The sequence below is a fragment of the Polistes canadensis genome, unplaced genomic scaffold, assembly GCF_001313835.1.
Source record: "Polistes canadensis isolate GaletaPanama2010 unplaced genomic scaffold, ASM131383v1 scaffold_17, whole genome shotgun sequence".
NCBI lineage: Eukaryota > Metazoa > Arthropoda > Insecta > Hymenoptera > Vespidae > Polistes > Polistes canadensis.
The window spans coordinates 372,437-393,213 of NW_014569564.1; the positions used below are offsets into that span (position 1 = coordinate 372,437).

At 27.5% G+C, this 20,777-nt stretch overlaps 2 protein-coding genes across 7 annotated transcripts; one reads left to right on the forward strand and one right to left on the reverse strand.

The window, feature by feature from the left end:
* Nucleotides 1–870: 870 nt before the first annotated feature.
* LOC106793713 (E3 ubiquitin-protein ligase SMURF1) lies at nt 871–9,914 on the forward strand. Of its 3 annotated transcripts, none has more exons than XM_014760865.1 (13): nt 871–1,207; nt 2,373–2,411; nt 2,489–2,597; nt 2,680–2,813; nt 2,909–3,173; nt 3,261–3,724; nt 3,811–4,060; nt 4,159–4,331; nt 4,541–4,728; nt 4,814–5,211; nt 5,274–5,734; nt 5,817–6,008; nt 6,228–9,914. In XM_014760865.1, the coding sequence occupies exons 1-12, from the start codon at nt 1,153–1,155 to the stop codon at nt 6,002–6,004; spliced, it is 2,724 nt and encodes a 907-aa protein (XP_014616351.1). In that variant the 5' UTR covers nt 871–1,152; the 3' UTR covers nt 6,005–6,008; nt 6,228–9,914. The 3 variants fall into 3 exon arrangements, with proteins under 3 accessions (XP_014616351.1, XP_014616350.1, XP_014616349.1); XM_014760863.1 differs by having other exon boundaries at nt 875–1,207; nt 4,156–4,331; XM_014760864.1 differs by lacking the exon at nt 6,228–9,914 and having other exon boundaries at nt 874–1,207; nt 4,156–4,331; nt 5,817–6,084.
* Nucleotides 9,915–10,512: 598 nt separating this feature from the next.
* LOC106793715 (eukaryotic peptide chain release factor subunit 1) lies at nt 10,513–20,761 on the reverse strand. Of its 4 annotated transcripts, XM_014760869.1 has the most exons (11): nt 19,933–20,761; nt 19,265–19,440; nt 19,042–19,169; nt 18,756–18,906; nt 18,458–18,648; nt 18,233–18,362; nt 17,927–18,147; nt 17,663–17,810; nt 17,122–17,232; nt 13,870–13,886; nt 10,513–13,079 (listed from the first exon to the last, which is right to left on the reverse strand). In XM_014760869.1, exons 1-9 carry the CDS (start codon nt 20,016–20,018, stop codon nt 17,153–17,155), a joined length of 1,311 nt encoding a protein of 436 aa, XP_014616355.1. In that variant the 5' UTR covers nt 20,019–20,761; the 3' UTR covers nt 10,513–13,079; nt 13,870–13,886; nt 17,122–17,152. The 4 variants fall into 4 exon arrangements, with proteins under 4 accessions (XP_014616355.1, XP_014616353.1, XP_014616356.1 ...); XM_014760867.1 differs by lacking the exons at nt 13,870–13,886; nt 17,122–17,232 and having other exon boundaries at nt 19,933–20,162; nt 20,311–20,761; XM_014760870.1 differs by lacking the exon at nt 13,870–13,886.
* Between the last annotated feature and the right edge of the window lie 16 nt (nt 20,762–20,777).

Sequence of the window (20,777 nt, forward strand, 5' to 3'; positions counted from 1 at the left end):
GTACAAAAAAAAAAAAGAACAAAAAAGAATATAAAATCCATTTATTTTTGCTATTAACAATTATTAAAACTTTATTTACTTTATGAAATTGTCGATATATATATATATATTAAAAAAAAAAATTAAAGATTTATATGACACGTAACATCTTTCTCTATAGAAAATGAAAAGCCTTGTTACAATACTGATTTATATTTTATTGCAATCCACAGTACAATTTTTTTTTTTTATAGAGAAAAAGAAGATTACAGATTTATATTGAGATATTTATAAAAACGTTATTTGTACACAAATTTTGAGCGTCAATCTCTTTTTTTTTTAGAATAAGTTTAGAGGATAACAATTAATTCGTATTGTCACAAATTACATGTTCGATAAATAGTGCACCAATCACATTCTAAGACATAAGTGTGTCCTTTTACAAAAATTACACGTAATTTTGATACACATATTGCTCATATAAAAATATCATACGTGTATGTAAGCAATTTATTTTTTCTTCTTATGTATATTTTGTAATGCTACGATCAAAGTAATAATAAATCGATAATAATCGTTTAATCAATGAATTTATAACACTACGTATATATTATACAATACCGAACAAAAATATTGACAGAGACTACATTTTTCTATAAGATTTTTTTTGTAAATCTATAAAAAATACAATTAGCTAAATAATTATTTTCAAAAATATATCACCAAAATTGAAATATATATATATTGTAAGTTATAGAAAAAATTGAAATATATATATATATTAACGGAGTTATAGGAAAAAAATGTATTATTCCATGCCAATACTTTATTTTTATTAAAAACTCTATAATGTGATAAAAAAAAAAGGAAAATTAATGAGATATAAAACAATAATCTTTAAAAAAAAGAAAAAACATTTCGTTAAAATAAACCCCTACAATTGAAAATGGCGGTTAAAATCTCGAGGTAACGATTTAGAAATATAAAAGAAGATGGCGGACCGATATATCGAAGCGGGAGTTAAGTTTAATCGAGAATCGTATTGAGTCGATCTCAGGTCAGTCGATCGTAGATCGTTGTGCGTGTGTGATGTATATTACCGCGTAAGGAACAACTTTATTTACCAATTTAGTGTGCCGATGTGCGGTTAAAAGCGTTAAATGTTTGTGAAAAATGTCGAATCCCGGCGGTAGCAGGAGGAACGGGGCCATGAAGATTCGTTTGACGAGTGAGTGAAATAAAAGATTGTCCGAACTATGATACAATCCATGTCGTGTATCATGGATAGAGAGGAGAGAAGAAGGAGCGTGAAAGTTGGCCGAACACTCAACTTGCACGCGACTCCGATCCTTCTTCCTTTTTTTTCATCCATCATCCATCCTTCTTTTCCTTCCTTCCTTTCTTCCTTCATTACGTTAGTTCGTTCACTTTAACCTTATCCTCGTGCACTTACACCATTTATTATCCTTCTTATTATTCTTATACGCTTTTTATTTCTTCTTACTCTCTTTCGATGTAAAGAAATAATTATTTGATTTCAATTAAACATAATCCCCCGTATTAGAATATTAATACAGTGCATTCGAGAAATGTCAAAATGCTACTACTATGTTATTGGTTATTTTCTTTAAGAAACGGACCCTTTTCCTCTCCTCCTCCTCTCTCTCTCTCTCTCTTTCTCTCTCCACCCCACCTAAGACTCATTTAATACTCCTCTTACTATGATTTTCATTCTTTTGGTTATGGCAACTCCCTAACAGAGGTCAAAACCCCACGGATAGAAGCGCTCCGGGAGGGCTCCTTCGAGAAGGACGTTCGTTTCCTCTCAATCGTTCATTCTTTCTATCTCCTCTCTCGATTTAATTATTTATTCTCTCTCCCCTATCATTGCTCTTCCCTCGATTACGCCTATAGTGTGTAACCGATTGAAACGATCTACAAATTGACCGAATAACACATCATCTTTATTACAAATTTTACCCCCTTTTTCTAATCGTTTATTTTCAATCTTTTCTAATATCAATTTCGAATATATCGTTTAATTATTATTTATCATTTGTATTTTTAATAACATGATATTTTTTCAATCACAATTTAATGTGATATAGGGTATATGAAGTATAATATTAGAATGCTTTTTTTCAACTCTGATAAAAGAAAATTCATCAAACATGATATTAAGCGTTGTTTTCCAACAAGGCTTAATTAATCCTTTGAACTTTTAGAATCTTCTTTCTTATCATTCATTTACCATTACTTTTATGTTTTGCTATGAAATAACGTTCCATGTACTTTTTAATATGGTAGTAATATACTAAAATATGATTCACATAATGAAAAACTTTAAAAGAATTCGATCTAACATTTGAATAACGATTTTTTAATATTTTCAGTTTTATGTGCCCGTAATCTTGCTAGAAAAGATTTATTTCGTGAGTACTCATTACATTGTGCAATAACTTTATGGTTTTACCAAAGTATTACAATTAAGATAATGATTTGCTTTTAGGCCTGCCTGATCCCTTTGCTAAAATAACTGTTGATGGTTCTGGTCAGTGTCACAGTACAGATACGTGCAAGGCTACTTTAGCTCCAAAATGGAATCAACATTATGATTTGTAAATATTTGTTTATCATAAGTGCAATTACATTTATTTATCTCATGCGTATATTATATATGAGAAATATATATTTATGTAGATATATTGGGAAAAATGATGGCATTACGATATCAGTGTGGAATCATAGAAAAATCCATAAGAAACAAGGTGGCGGCTTTTTAGGATGTGTGCGTATATTATCAAACACAATACAAAGATTGAAAGATACTGGATGTAAGTCGTCAACATTACTTTGATTGTTTCTATGTTAAAATTATTATATAATCATAGATAATATTATTAAAAGTAAATACATTATTTACTTTTAGATCAACGTTTAGACCTTTGTAAAGCTCATTCCGAAGATACAGATGTTGTCAAAGGACAAATAGTTGTATCTTTGTTATCTAGAGATGGACATAATGGTGCTGTGAGTAACACGGTTGGCCATAATGCTGTAGTTGACGTTCTTGGTGATTTAAGTTGTCCAACTGACCTACCAGATGGATGGGAAGAAAGAAGAACTCAAAGTGGACGATTATATTATATTAATCATTATACCAGAACAACACAATGGATACGTCCAAATAATCGGTATTGTAGTTATTTTGAATATTGAAAATTAATACCACTTTTTTATTAGTTACATTTATCATCTAATATTTACTGTTTTTTTACTAGGCCTAGCAATGCTATTATACCGACCACTCCAGAACCACCACCATTACCTAATTCAGAGCCTACTTCTCCCAGTGGCAGTGGCAGTCCACCAAATGTGAGAACAGACAGCCCTACTGTTTTACAAAGCACACCAGAATGGAATGGAGAAGGAACGTCTAGCAGAACTCCGAGCAGAGATAGTTCAGCTCAAAATACTCCTAGAAATACACCAACGCAACAACAAAATAGGAGTCAACAAAGTCAACAGCATATGAGAAATACTCCCCCATCGTCTGCAATAAGAGATCGACGACCTGTAAGAAGCAGCGATGAACAAAATGGAAATCAAAATAGTCGTATAGAGCGTTCTAACAATGGTCAACCACGAAGGCCTAATCGAAGCAACAGAAATAGGAATAATGCAGTGCTCAGTGCTGAAAGAAGAAACGAATCTCTTCAACCTATGGATTTACCCCGAGGATATGGTAAGTTAAATAAATATCTAATTTTAAAAATAAATTACTTTATCATATTAGATATACTTAAAAAACGCAATATTTATATTATATAGAAATGAGGAAAACTCAACAAGGACAAGTATATTTTTATCATGTTCCAACTGGAACATCTACGTGGCATGATCCCCGAATACCACGTGATTTACCAGCCAATGAGTTAACAACCGAACTTGGGCCATTACCCAGTGGATGGGAAATGAGACAGACTCAAAGCGGGCGTGTATATTTTGTAGATCATAACAACAGAACAACACAGTTTACTGATCCTCGGCTCTCTAGCCAAATCATAAGTAATCTATTGAAGTAAGTTTATATATTTATTAATATTCTTACAAATGAACAGTCGCATAAATAAACTATATGAATTAACAAAATTTAATATTTGAATTAATTATCAGTAGGAGGCAGAACAACAGCACAAATAATCAAGTTTCTGGAAATCCTAATAATTCACCTGCAGCAACTAATGAACCAGTAACAGTAGATACTCCTGTATCATCTATACCACCTCAAATTTCCACTAATCAACAAAGGCCAAGAATTGAAAATGGAAGCAATAATAATTCACCGACATGTAAGTTTAAATGATAAAATAATTATTTCATTCATTTTATTTACTAACACGTTGAGCGCGCCATGCGAATTCTTAAGGAAATCCCAATCAGGCCACGCGCGTTATTTACTATAGAAACTAATAGTTGAATATCAGTCGCCGGTGATTTCCTTAAGGGATTTCCTTAAGAATTCGCGTGGCGTTCAACGTGTTAAATATATTTTACATAGTGGAAACCTCAACACCGCCAACGCAAACTGTATCAGATTTGCCAAAAGAACTTATGGAGAGTGAACTTCTTCCAAAATATAAGCGGGATTTAGTAGCTAAATTAAAATGTCTAAGGGCAGAATTAAATGCACTTCAACCACAAAGTGGACACTGTAGATTGGAAGTATCAAGAAATGAAATATTTGAAGTAAATACAATATCTTCTCGATATGAAATATTTACAATATTTAATTTTAATTGCATTTGTATAAGATTACTTCTATCTCTTTTAGGAATCTTACAGGCTGATTATGAAAATGCGTCCAAAAGATATGCGTAAAAGACTTATGGTTAAATTTAGAGGAGAAGAAGGTCTCGATTATGGTGGGGTAGCACGAGAATGGCTTTATTTGTTATCGCATGAAATGTTAAATCCACAATATGGACTGTTTCAATATTCAAGAGATGACAATTACACATTACAAATAAATCCAGATTCAGGGATAAATCCAGAACATTTATCATATTTTCATTTTGCTGGCAGAATTATAGGAATAGCAGTTTTTCATGGGCATCATATAGATGGTGGTTTCACCACCCCATTCTATAAAATGCTACTCAATAAAGCAATTACTCTTAGTGATATAGAAGGTGTTGATCCTGAGTTGCACAGAAGTCTTACATGGATGTTGTAAGTAAACAATTACATTATCTTTCAAAGAAATATTCTAACGTTTCTTTTTATGTTAACAGAGAAAATAGCATAGATGGTGTTTTGGATGCCACATTTTCTGTGGAACATAGTAGTTTTGGGGTCTTGAAAAATCACGAATTAAAACCCGGTGGAAAAGATATACAAGTAACAGAAGAAAACAAAAAGGAATATGTCCGGTTATATGTTAATTATCGATTTATGCGTGGAATCGAACAACAATTTTTAGCATTACAAAAAGGTTTTCATGAGTTGATTCCCCCATCATTATTAAGACCATTCGACGAACGTGAATTGGAATTAGTTATCGGAGGTTTAGGTACTATCGACATAAATGATTGGAAAATGCATACAAGATTAAAGCATTGTACACCCGATACACCTGTAGTCAAATGGTTCTGGCAAATAGTTGAATCGTATGGAGAAGAAATGAGAGCAAGATTACTTCAATTTGTTACTGGTAGCTCGAGAGTCCCATTACAAGGATTCAAAGCTTTACAAGGTAATGCTTAATGATGTGTTATGGAAAGAAAACAAAAACAATAACGCATTATTACAATGAACTGCTTATTTCTGTTCTAAAGGCTCAACAGGAGCTTCAGGTCCACGTCTTTTCACAATTCATGCTGTAGATGCACCTAGTGAAAATTTGCCAAAAGCACATACTTGTTTTAACAGGATAGATATTCCACAAAGTTATCCGTGTTATCAGAAAATGTTGGATAAACTTACACAAGCTGTTGAAGAGACTTGTGGATTTGCTGTTGAATAATAAGGTATGTGTATTCGTTATACCTCCAAATCATCACAAAATTTTCGAATATAAATAAGAAACCTTTTTCTTTTTCTCTTATTCTATAATATTATATTTAAATAAAAATAAAAATTTATATTAATAGAAAAAATTCGACAAAAGAAAAATTCAATGCAATGATATTTATGGAAAAAACAAAAACAAAAAACATTTTTAAATTTATATTTTTAATATTTCACAGGATTGATTATAAGTTTGCAGATTTCTTATACTGACAGAATTATCTCCAACATACCCCATCACTGCCCAATACATACATATATTTGTGTCTAAGGCTTTGTTTTCATTATAAATGCACAAATAAGATGATGTTGGAGTATTCCTAACACTTTTTTTTATTACAAACATGGACTGAAATTACAATACTTTTTATTTAAAAAAAATTGATTAGACATAACAATGAGTTCATGCATGTAGTAGTATGTAACTGCCTCTAAAAGTTTCTGATATATTTAATCAGATAAGTATAAACGAAACTATAATAGAATGCAGGTGTCAATTAATCCCTATAATCATATATTTTTGGAATAGCACAAAATTAAAAATGTACAGTCAGATAAATAATAGTTATTGTAAAAAAAATTGTTCTAATGAATATAATTAATATAATATTAGATATAGTAACAGTGATGGGAAACTAGTATTTGAATTGTATTATTTATAGTGGTCCATGGTGTCTATGGGAAATATGAATAGAATTTGTATATATGTATCAGTATAATTATGAGGGCAGTTATGAAGTATTTCTGTCATACGTAATTACCAGCAGAGAAAAACATTTTAGTTTAATAATAACACCTAAAAAAATGAAATATATATAACAATGTACTTTGCAAGTGCATTCAAAATTTTAGTATAAAAATTATAAATTTAAAGATTAAAAGTATGTTTTCGTATAAAAATTCTGAAGTATAACATAATATTTTTATTAATAATCATAAGTATATACATAAAATAGATCATTCATTTTTTAAACCAAGATATTTTCTCTCTGGATTTTTCTGCAATATAACACTTATGTTGAAAAATTGCATGATGCAATTGATAAGAGTTGTTATTGCTGTGCAAATTATGACATAAATATTATTATTATTATTATTATTATTATTATTGCTTGTTCAAAGGTGGTTAGTACCAAACGATATAACAGGTTGTACATAATTTAGTAAAGCTTAATATAAAAATAATATAATAGCGCATAATGTCTTAATCAGATAACTGATAAGACATAAAATTCGTTTATTCTAGCATACATTGTGTACACTAGCTTTAATTTAAAATTTAACATTTAAGAAAATAGTAAATTCATAGAAACATCAAACATGTGCATCTACTATTATGTGCTTGTATTGACTCTTTCGCTTGTAATCGCACACACGCCTGTATCTTATATTGAGACAATGGGGTAGGATATTATAGAGTAACCTTTTATTTATCATGCAAACCCTTTGTCTAGGTCCTAATATTCAACTCAAATATTGTAAAGATATTTAGTATCCAATAGCACTAATATATATATAATCATTTTGTATTATTATATTATTATGTTCTAATATTATGTGCACATAACTGTGATCAAACATATCATAAAATGAGATTGAATAATGAATGGAATATTTAAAAAAAAAAAAAAAAAAGAAGAAGATGAAAAGAAAGAAAGATATTTTACCATATTTTACTATGGAAAATTGGCTGATTGATTTTGGTTTTATAAGTTTTTTTTATATAAATATTTCACTAATTTTATTCAAAAATGAAACGAAGGCATATATGTTTCATTGAAATTAAAATAAATTATTGTATGTTATTAACATTTCTGCAATAGAAAAATATCCAATGTTCATATTTAAGTTTTAGCTAAGTTTACAAAGTATTGTTAACATTCCAAAATTACTGCCTTTGTATTGTACTTGCATACAAGTAATAATGGGCGTGGAATGCTAGTAACACTTTATAAGATTGGCTAAGAGACATGATCAGAAATTAATATTTGCCAATTTGATTATTGTGAAAATGTAGTTATTGTTATTCGCATTGAATTTTTATATAAGGATAGTCACAAAGTTTTATATATCCAATTTTGGTATTTATTCTAACAAAAGAATAAGTTAATGTTGCAATTCGTAGTAAGCAAAATTATAAATAAAGAAATTATTTTTAAATTAACATAATACATTTAAAAGAAACAAAATTGTATAATTCGTTGCAAAAATTGATTTTTTGCAACTTTCAAATTGATATAGTATTATTCATAATTAGATATAAAATATGACTAAAGCAGTAAACGGACAACAGAAGGATATTAAAGAAATATAATCATATTTATACATTGTTGCACATAATGATTTTTATTTTCTTTAGAAAGAAAAGGGTACTAAATTTTTAGTTATATGCTCTACTTACTATTAAAATTGTATTTTTTTTCTTATATGTGATAATGGAAGAATTTTATTTAAAACAAATCTTTTTTTTTTTATTTAGATGAGAAGTAGGCCTTAATAGTGCCTTGCATATAGTTACTGCTTATGAGAATTCTATAGTGTCAATATATTTTTACGAAAAGGAAGTGATGCATTTGACCTTCAAATTCAAATATGAATTTTATTGAATATAATGCTTGATTTATAACATATCAAGATCTCTTTATAAATATTATATAAATCTTTGCAGAGTTTATTATATGATTTTCTAATTAATATAATATATACATATTATAACCGGGATAAAGATACAAATAGTTAAAGAAGTATTTTAAAAAAGAGATATGTATAACGCAACAAAAAAAATTAAATTTTGATTGCTGTTATGTCAAAATGTACAATACCAGAATCACACATACACACACACACATATATATACATGAAAATATTTTGAAATATTTAAAAAAATAATCTCTTAGACAAAAGAAAAATATTTAGATAAATTTACTTACATGATTTTACGAAATCTCGGCAAGTAAATAGGTAAACTGGTATTGTTCGTGTAAAAAAAAATATATATATTACATGATTGTTAAATGCTTTTAGAAAAATAAAAATGATAGATTTATGAAAACTTAATAAACATCATGTTTCGAATAAAGTTTAAGGCGTTTAACAAAATCCAGAAAATAAGACAATATTCTTAAGAAAGATACAATATATGACATATTGATAAAAATTATTTTATCTAATACTTGTTGTTAAGCTTTAACTTCCTAAATAAAAAAAAAAAAGAATGCAACAAAATAATCATTGAAATCTATCCATAAATATGTAAATGCAGTAAATACATGTATTATCGATATTTTGAAATACAATAACGAACATTTTTCATCTAGAATAATACAAATCACGAATTATTAATTGCGCTATCATAGTTTCTATTATCAATCCTATGTAATGATTTATTTATTATATATTTCATTCTCAATAGTTCTCGAATATACATGCTTTCTTATTTCCAACATTGTTCGTTTACGATAGCTGAGTCAATCCGTAAAATTCATGTGGTATCAATTGTCATTTCTTAGTCCGTCAATGGTTCGACTAAAAAGAAGAATGGTTAAAAGGCCAATTGTATTAGAGAGAGAATATATAGTACTGTTAATAAATTAGGAATCGTTTAACATGGAAAACGATTTCATATTAGAGTATATCAAACTCAATCCATCGATCTGCCGCTGTTCATTGATATAGTATATATATTAATGAAACAGTAACATATTGTTATTAAACGATTATATCTCTTACTATTATTGCTAATATTGGCATTGTTACTAGTATCATTCTTATGTATAACGTTCGACGGACAACTGTAAATACATCTTTTCCTTTTGTATTTTGGATGAAATGTATATTTTAATAAAATGTCCAAAGGTACGAATTCTCTTAACACATAGTTTTCATTTCAATACTGCGTTTTTTCTATTAAAAAAAAATATTTATAATTTTCTAATAGTAGAGTAATTTTTGAAATACTCTGTATATTTTATCTACATCTTGATGTAATCAATTCTTAGGAGTATAAATAATAAACAGTAAGTTTAAAAAAGGTAAAAATCATTGTAAGGTACTTGTTAGTTGATTACTTATTTACAGATGGAAATTACGAGTTGTTAATGGCACAAAAAATAACAAATATTTCAAGATTTAACTTACCTTTAAAAATGAAAACAGCTCAGTGAAACACAAGACTTTGGTCGTGGTTGACATCGAAATTTTACTAAAACAATAATTAACTTGTTTAAACAAATAATATATATATATATAAAAATGTATGAATAATATTATATATTTATTTGAACTCGAGGAATGTATGATATTGAGAGCATCCGTACATAGCAACATCGTACCTACATAATGTGCAAACTTTGATATTAGAGTTATTTGTACATTTAAAATCGTTCTTTTGTAATTGTTTATATATATATACATATTCAATTTACAGTATTATTCGTGGCACACCTAAATCATTTCACACAAACATTTTTCTTTTTGTTTAAATCAAATATATTTATTAATCACAGTAATATAACGTTAATGAAGATACTATATTGTAGTATCATTTGAAGATCACGTGGTTACTGCAGGTTTAATTAGTAGCCAATCGAGTATCAGCTGCCATGCACTGTCAAAATATTGCGCGGCAATATTTTCCATTTAAATCCTTAAATGAATACTTTCCCTCATTTATTGCATATTATCAAAAGAACATATTTCCTTTAAGAATTTGATGTTTAATTTTATCATTTGGAACATTACCCAATGGTGAATTGTTTGAATGAATATATAAAAGTATATGCTCCTTGACTCTTCGTGATAGGCTATAATTCGTACATATTAGTACGAAAAAGCTCCTCTGCATAAATATAATGTTGTATACAAAATTAAAAATTAAGTCTATTGGTCTTTCTGTTTTCTTTTTTTTGTTTTTTTCATGATTATTATGAACGTTTATCGAACGGAAATTTATTATCGAATGAAAGATAATAAATCATGAGATGATTGAGATATTACATTTATGATCATTTGTTTTAAATGTTAATTGGTCGTTGATCGAGTAAGATATACATTTGTAATATTAAAATAGTTTGAAAATAATCTATGAACTTCTAAATGTATTTTTATGAGCTAATAGTAATGTAAACAACGAACAGTTCCAAATTAAACTTATTTTTATAATAGATATTGTGCTCGGCGATACCTTATTGCGTCATTTTCTATTCGGCAGTGTAAATATCCATTCTCATCGAAATGATTCAAATGTTTATGAATTTTATAGTTATAATTCTTTATTAATCCTCTTCCGAATTAAATTATGCCTAATTAAAAAACTTCACATATATATATGTGTGTGTGTATATATATTTCGCAATTTAATATTCTCTCTACAATATTTCAATAGTGATCCAAATTGTACGTATATTTAAAATCATACTTTCTGCAATTCTTTATACCAACAAATAATTCACGACATTAAAAAATGTTGAAGACAAAATTAATATAAAAATTTTCTTTAAAACAAAATAAGCATAATATATTAAGACACCTACAACACAAAGTATTTGTTGTTCAAAAATATATTTGAAAATTATATTAGTTATATTTATCCAAGATACATTAAATCACGGCCTCTTTAAAATCTTTGATATTATATAGTCTATTAATTTAAACATTCAAAAATTTCTTTCATTTAAATTTAAAAAAAAAAAAGACTATCATCAAATAGATATATCGTTACCTTTTTTTTTTAAATCTATTAAAAATTCGTTGTACACGACAGCAAATCATATTTTTATTAATCTTGCTCATCGTAAAATAGTACTTTAGGATGTATGCCTTGCACAGAATAATTGTAATGCAAATGAAATATATGAACAGAGTCATCATTTATCGAAAATTTCACAGCATTAAAAAAAAATATTCCTTATAATATTTTATCTTTTTCTTTCTTTTTTTTTTTTTTATATAAGAAAACATTGCCAACATCGCACATTGCATTCTCTTCACATTTATACATTTACAGTACTGTTTATTACAAAGGCATTGTACAAATAAGCAAGAGAAATTAAAAATTTAATTATAATATTTGTAATATCTTTAGTAACTTCTTCTTTTGTTATTCTTACCATCGAGGCGTACCTCTTCAACAATTAAGAGATTAGATTGATACGCTTATAAAGCATTTGTTATGTACAGTCTTGGGTGTACAAAATCTAATAATCGCGAGCCAGCAATAAAGCAATATCAATTTTTAAGAAACTGTTCTTACATTTGTATGTGTATCACTCATTAAGACGGAAAGATTTTGTTTCTCCTAAGGCAACTGTGCCATTAAAAATTTATGTATATGTACAGAGCTTTTTATTATTCATATGAATTTTGCAATTGGTATAGAATGCACGATACGCACATTTAAGTTTATGACAATCAGTTTATTACAGCTCAGCTATGATCGTATGTGAACAAAAATTATGCTAGAACTGTACTTATGAACATCTGATAACCATTTTTTTTTCTTTTAATAGCACGATGACAAGATGATAAACATCGATGTGATAGAAAATGATATATCTCAAATCATATGCTGTAACAATTCTACATGGTACCATTGTTTGAGCAAGTAATTAAATAAATCCATGTGAATAATCAAAGAACATAGTAGGTAATGTGTGGAGTAGGCAGATATCAAGCTGGCTTAATTAAGTGTCACAGTCTTCGAGTTGCCTTTGTTGTTTTTAACAGGTATCAACTGTTACCAACGCACCATTTTGCCGCACTGTCCCTGTGTAATAAATTGCTAGCTGCTTGATGTTCACAATAATTTCCTGATGATACCCTATGTACCACATCAAATAATTATTTTGTAACGTGCATCTTTGCATATTTTTTTTGAAATATAATGCAAAGAGGAACGTAATAATTTCCATTTCAAAGCTAAGAGGATTGTGTTTTTGTCAAATCAGGGATTTAATAGTCATCCAGATCGAAACTATCAATTTCAATATCTTCCAGCTGCATACTTTGGAAGTCCACTTTGTAACGTAGAATACCTGCAAAACAACATATGAATGCTTATCATTAAATAAATAATACATTGAATATTAGTGCATATATAAATATCTGTTAAAAATAAAAAATTGTTATTATTTTAACTCAAGTATATGTTAGTAATAACAGTGCTTTTGTAAGTTTTTTTTATGATATTATACTAACTCCATTTGATATTAAAGAAATATTAAAATTAGAAAAACACTGTTTCTTTAAACGACAATAATAATTTAAGACCATTAACATAAAAAGAAAACAAAATTATATATATATGTATATATACATATATATATAAAACAAATTGATCTACTTATTTTTATGATATGTAAAATAAATATTTTTAAAAGTTAAAATTCAATGCATGAATAATAATTATATAGATTAACATTATACAGTTTTACTTTATGTGAATGTTATACATAATGTAATGGATTGTTTTGGTTTAATAATGAATATTATTCGAATGGATAATATAAAATTTACATTGTAAATTGGCAGTAAGTAACTATTGCTCCATTGCTTCTAATAGCTGCTAAAAGGGATTTCTACAATAAGTTAATTATTTTTATATTTATAAAAAATTAAAATATTTGGCTACTTCATGATCTATAATACTTCTACATTGTAGTAATACCAAACATTCCCTGCATACAATGTATAACATTCTAAAATATTAGAAAAATAAACATTCTAAAATATCGGAAAAAACCAAACATTCTAAAATATTAAAAAAACAAAGAATTATTTTACTTTTTTCTTGTTACTAGTCTTAATAAAAAGCAAGTACTGTACCTTTCCCAGTATGCGAGCTAACAGAAACAAGACTTTAATTAGTACTTCTCAAAAAGAGGAGCTCTGTTAAGCATTGTGAGAATGTTACAATTATTTATAATTTATATCCATTGCCAAAGTATTAACATGAATATAAGTTTATGTTAAATGGATATTATTAAAGTAAACATGACATCAAAAATCATAATATTAGTTCAATATAAATAATCTCAATAATATAAAAAAAAAACAAATTATATTTTTCCTATAGTTTCACACGTTTATTAAAAAAATACCATAACTCGTACTTTATCAATTCAAGCAATTTGAATACAATAAATTTAAAAAATAAATAGAAACCATTATAAAATCTGTTAGATAAACTAATAAAACTATAACACTGTTATTGTTACTTTAGCAATGGATTTATAATCTATAATTGTTTATAGCGTAGCATGCAACAAGCGATACTTAATAATTTTCATTTATGCATTTTACTTAATAATCAATTCATTGTGTATATTCGTATATCTTACTATTTGTGAAAGGAATGCCAGAATATAATGTATGTTTATATAAATAAATACAGCAAATAATTTGCTTAATTTTAATACGAAATAAAATAAATGCAATCAAAATTAAACTTAGATGTAATTTGGAAAATATATATATAATTTGAAATTTCCAAATATTATAATACTAAGTATAAAGCTAGCATTTTGATATATTAAGCATCAGATAGTAATTATAGCAACATAGTGCAAAAGCCACATTGTTTAAACGAAATAATATAAAAACAAATATTCACACATTTTTCTAAAGGAATATGTAGAAATATAAAACAAGAAAAAGTGTATAAAATAATAAAATTTGTTTAATATTTGAGTGTGCTTTAAATAGAATCTATCTAAAATTTGTCACCGGTTTACTAATAATGCAACTTCTCATTTATAAAAATAAAAGTTAGTTAAATAAAAAATAAGAACTTGTTTTATTTTGTTATAGTTATGGTGATTGCTAAAAAGACTTAGAATGTAAAATAGATTTACACAACATTCTTAAATATAGGATAATATTAACAAAGAAGCTTCATATCTCAACCAGAATATATAAAACCTTTATTTATTTAAAACAAGTGACTTACACACTGTTGTGATAGTCACTGGCGTTTTTTTTATAAAAATGCCAAGGATGCATTTTAAATCTAGACTATATTGTAAGAAAATCAGTAATTAATAATTATTAGTACAATTACAATTGTTGTTCCCCTAAGGGTAACAAAGATAATAATTATTAGTAAAGTTCTTAATATACTCATTATTCATGTGAGTCAACGAATTTTCATTTGAATAATCAGACTTTAGTTAGAATAGCTTTTTTGTGAATTCATACCGCGTTATTAAAACAGGCTTTCTTTAGTACAGTAAAAGTGTAAACAAGCATTAAAATGGCTTTACACTTTGTGTATCTTACAGATTAAGAAATTGCAACGATTATAAGATTATAACTACTATATGAATTATTTGAGAATTATTATACTATAGCATAAATATTAATCTACCAATTTTGATAGATCTAATCTCAGATTTCCTTAAATTCTTTACTATTGACTTCTTATTATAATAAAAGCCAATATCTAGATTGTAACTTCGTGATATCGCAGACATTCTTTGTTTGTACTGTAAAGATGCATTAAATTCTTTCTTTATAAATCCATTCAAAAAATATATCTATGCAGTGCAATTGTTATATATTAGAAATTAAAACTACGTTCAGTTTAAAACGATTTTTTTCATGTGCGGCCACACAACAAAAAGACTTTTCATTTATAGTCTATAGAAATAATACTATTTGTATATTCTTTATCTAACAAATACATATGTTTGTAATAGTGAAATAATTTTACTAAATTTGCAATCACCGTTTAACATTATCTAGTTCATATAGCTTTAACTTTGTGGTGTATACTTACATACATAAATATTTAATATGATAAAAATGAATTAGAATTAATAGAATCTTATCAATTTGGAAACCATTACATCTTTTCTACAACAAGAGTTTAATTACTCTGAATAAACATGCACATTCATCTAAAAAATAGTTGTTTTTTTTTTTTAAATAATATTGACGAATCTGTTTTCTCGTGTATAATTCTTTCTACATGTGCAAACATAGAAAAATTAAACATTTTAAAACCTCTTTGTGGTCATTTGATAATATGTAAATAAATATATATATAATGCATTTATTAAACAATATTCCTACATGTTATACGTTGGCCTACTTTATTATAATTATTTGTAAATATAATATTAATATAAACAAATAGAACTTTTGAACTATATAAAACAAATATACATTTCCATGTTGGAAAAACAGTCTTCTAAATATACATTAATAAAACATCTAAATCTTTTTCATTACTCAAGTTCTCATCAAAAAGTGAATGAGAATACCAAAAATGAATAAGAATAAATGAAAAAACTGTACCATACTACGTGTTTAATTCTTTGCTATTATTTAATTTGATACAAATGTAATGGTCTAAATTCAGAATGTTTTGTAAAAGATTATATTAGCCCCTATTTTACATTTCTATTCACCTTGTTAATTAAGGAAAACCATTAGGCAAAAAAGCATCTTTAAAATTCAGTAACATCTCTGAATGCAAATTTTTATCTCTGAATTTTGTGTGTTTAATGATTTCACTATCCACATTCAAAATCATTGCAAGAGACATCTATGTACTACTTTTGTACAGAAGAATCAAAACTAAACTATTTAGTGAGAAACTCAATCAAAATAATTGTAAACATTCTGGACAAATTTACTATATAAAAATTAGGGGCATGCAATATGAATGTCGTATTTTCCTAGTTGTTATATGTACAGAGTTATAATATACAGAAATGCACATATATTTTAATATATCTAATATGATTATTAGAACAATAATTATATAAAGTCAATTAATCTTTGTTAACATCAATATTAAAGTTTTCAAGAAAGAATAATTTAGATAAATCTTTTTAAATACTACAATGCCAATAAAAATAACTTTGGTATTAACAATAATTATAATAAGATGACAAGTACTAAGAAATAGGTACTAACCCCTCAATTTTTAAGTATATAATATAAAAAAAACATATAATTTAAAATATGCATCCGATTAACACTAACATTTCGATAAATTTGTCCAGTTTTCTAAATAATAATCTATAATACACAAAGTGTACATGAATGCACTCAAGACAGAGAAACAGCTACCTGGTTGACTTTGAATATCTCATGGATGAAATTAGTAATCATCGAGGTCAACATCATCAAGAGGCTCATCGGCCTGCAGTGACTGGAAGTCAACTTTGTAGCGGAGGATTCCTATATACGAACATATACTCTATAATTAACATTAATGCACCTCATTTCATTACCTTGTCATTTCTTTAACATTTTTGTTGACAGTGATATTAAAACACATCTTTTGTAAAAATTAAGTTAACTTTTTAAAAAGAACATTTAAATGTTTAATACCATTTGTTAATAAATTCTAATTAATTAATACACCTTATCCAATAATGTTAATAATAATAGTGTTTAAAAATACTATTAACACATTCAAAACAAAAATTAGTTATCATTTGTTTATATGTACACACAACCATTTTTTTAAATTTATGTTAAAAAATAAGATATGAAGCCACGAATATTAGTAATACAAATAATTTTCCACAATTTATATAAATACATAAATTGCTTTGAAAAATAATGTTTAACAAATTTATTATATGTACAAAAACAAAAAACTTACCTCCAATTCCACCAAACCCTCTGACAAATTGTGATCCTTCCTGCGACTTGTCAGTAATAATTTCCAATGTGGCACCAAAACTCTTATAGTTATTCGCAAGCCATTCAAGAAGTGGTTGACACTCCACCAATTCAAGTTCTACTCCGCTCTACACACACAAATTACATATTTAATCGTTATATTTTTTTAATTCTATATATACGCATATTTATAAATTTAATTTTAATTTCATTAATAATTAAACGCAAAGGACTTTAACTATACCTCTTTATCAGTAAAATGAGTTTTGTCTTTCTCCTGTTCAGGAGTCAAATGCAATACTTTCTCTTCTGCATTTGTGTGATTTTTTAAAACATATCGTTGAATATCTAAATTCTCCCAACAAATTAACGTTTCTACACTACCTAACTCCAAAGCTCTTAATGTATCTTCTACACCAAAACAATATTTTCCAGTATCTTGAGAAATTTCATCAAAATAACGACCTAATAACAAAAATTAAAAGATCTCGTAATAAGTAATAAATAATACATTACAAGAGGGAAAAAAAATAAATGATTATAATCTTACCAATTAGTTTTTTTTCTTGGATGAATTTTACATTTTGCAAAGATTCTGCCGCTAATTCAATAGCCTGATTAAAACCATTCTCTCCTCCATAAGACACATCAACTAATTTTATAACTTTTGCTTGTAATCTCTGAAATAATAAAATAATAACAAAATTAAGAGGTTTGCTTTATATTTTTTTTACAAATGCGTTTTGTTTAAATGATTCTTCAAATATAAACCTACAGGATCAAACATATCTGACTGACTCAGTTCAGTTTTAAAGTCAGCACTTCCTGCTAATATCAACCCAGCAATATTAGGCTTATCATTGGTAATGTAAAGTTGTGTAGCTACTTCAGCAACTTTTCTGACATAATTATGTCTTTTTTCCATACGTAACCGAGCAAAGCGAAGAGCTGATTGACCTCCTCTACCTAAAATTAAATTTACAATAACATTCATTTGAGAGTGAGCTTATTAGCATAAATTTACTCATTTTTAATTTATTGCATATTTTAGAAAAAAATCTTTAAAAACTTACCATGTTTCTTCGGTAGATCAACAGTAAATTTATGTAAAACTTCACGCGTATTTCCTTGTAAAGTACCAAATAATGCGCCATTACCATCCATGACAATAAAGCCAAATTTATTATCATCGGCTAACAATGCAGTAAGGGCTTCTGTGTGGAACTAAAAATAATTAAAACTTAAGTATTTTTTAGTATTACAAAAATATAACTTATTCAAATATATAAGATTGCATATAAATTTAATAGTCTAAACTTGGCACTTATTATGCAACTGTAAAAATAGTACTGTATATACCTTGTTATCACAAAGATACAAAGAAGTATTAATAGGTTTGAATGGCTCAAAATCAATGTTAACTTTCTTCTCCTTGCCTTCTTCAGTGACAATAGTACCGCAGTATATAACCAGGCCATTCGGAGGCACTAAAATAGATAATTATTCAAAAAATATCAAAAATAATATTAATATTACATGCTCTATATTTCTAGTTTGTACATATTATTAAAGATATTATTACCTTTGGTATATAATTTTAACCTATGTTGTACAGATGTAATTGCACCCAACACCGACAATCTATTTACACGAGACTTAATATTAGACGCAGTACCAAATTCATCGGCTAACATCTTGCTTACTCTTGATATTTGGTCTTTAGGGGGTATAATTAATGATATCATACTGGTACCATTCCTAAAAAAATACATATGTTATTTAATTATATCATAAATAATTAAAGGATGATAGTAGCTTTAATAATTAATTCTATTATTATCATAAATTAAAAAACAATACAAATAATTCAAAAGAAAACTAACAAAAAAACTAATAAATTACAAATTTTAATAAGAAAGAAATCAAACAGTATGTTTGCTTTAGGACAGATTTTGTTTAATGCATTATTAATCCTTGATATAACGGTGCTTCAAGAACCACCATTAAAAAAATATATGCAAGAAGATTAAACAATAATTTATTAAGCTCCTAATATCATAGAAAATATATTCCCACTTAAAAAATCATAAGACTACTAAACATAATGTATTGCAACATTTAATCAAATTCACTCTATATATATATATATATATATGTATATATCACGTTTTACTTAAACCATATGTCAGAATATTAAATAAAATAGCCAAAGGCATCTAAAGGAAAAAAAATTACCGTCGACCTACTTACCCTCTAGCCATTTCAAGACTTTTTATAAGTTTCTTTATTTTCCAAATCTCGACATTGCGGTCGGCAGAAGTTTCTTCGTTGGACATTGCTGTGCGTAGAGTCGCGTGTTCGCGGCTTCTGAGATTTTCTTCTGAATTAATACGTGTCGATAGATTTTTCGAAGGAAGTTTAGTTGAAAAGATTAAAGTGGCCCCGCGTCCTCGCGAAAACCGGGCATCACAGGTTCGCTTCTGAAACGTATGGCCAATTCATTTACCGACGGTTCTGCTTTGATCCAGTTCATACCAGATTATGTCAGAGAACGTGCTCAACATAACGTGTACACGTTGTACTTTGAATAAGTCTTAAGTCGAAATATACACCGCACGATAGACTCACTTTATATGTATGTTCCTTTCTATGATCGTCTAGCCACGTGCGAATCCTCTTTTTAACGTTTATACCTGCTCCACGGCAAATACCACGCGACAATATATTTCGAAATGTACACGACGGCCATGCGACACCGCAGCGGTACGTCAGTAGTTGGTTTCTCTTTCCTTCCAACAACTTTCTTTCTTTCTTCCACTTCTTCCTCTCGTCGCACTATATAAACCTTTATTATCTCTCTAATAGCAAGACTCGTGGATACTTTTCAGACCCCCCAAATTTTCTCAGTTCCGTTAATAAATGAACATTTGGTCTGAAAAAAACGCGTTAATGAACCCGGATCAAATTAAAATAGGGCCCAAAAACATCAGTACTTCATTAGTCGAATATACTGCACGTTACAAAATCGGAAGCAAAGACTGGAAAATATATGCGCGAACGTATTCCAAGGCTTTTGTTGCACATAAGGACGCAGC

What these genes read in the sequence shown, in the direction of transcription:
- LOC106793713 (XM_014760864.1), top strand. Translation starts at nt 1,153, where the DNA reads ATGTCGAATCCCGGCGGTAGCAGGAGGAACGGGGCCATGAAGATTCGT. An exon ending in CAATAATAATTCACCGACAT is followed by an intron (nt 4,332 to 4,540) that starts GTAAGTTTAAAT and finishes TATTTTACATAG; the next exon opens with TGGAAACCTCAACACCGCCA. An exon ending in CAAGAAATGAAATATTTGAA is followed by an intron (nt 4,729 to 4,813) that starts GTAAATACAATA and finishes TATCTCTTTTAG; the next exon opens with GAATCTTACAGGCTGATTAT.
- LOC106793715 (XM_014760867.1), bottom strand. Translation starts at nt 20,018, where the DNA reads ATGTCCAACGAAGAAACTTCTGCCGACCGCAATGTCGAGATTTGGAAA. An exon ending in TGATCTACCGAAGAAACATG is followed by an intron (nt 18,649 to 18,755) that starts GTAAGTTTTTAA and finishes ATTTAATTTTAG; the next exon opens with GTAGAGGAGGTCAATCAGCT. An exon ending in CCAAGAAAAAAAACTAATTG is followed by an intron (nt 18,148 to 18,232) that starts GTAAGATTATAA and finishes TTTTGTTATTAG; the next exon opens with GTCGTTATTTTGATGAAATT.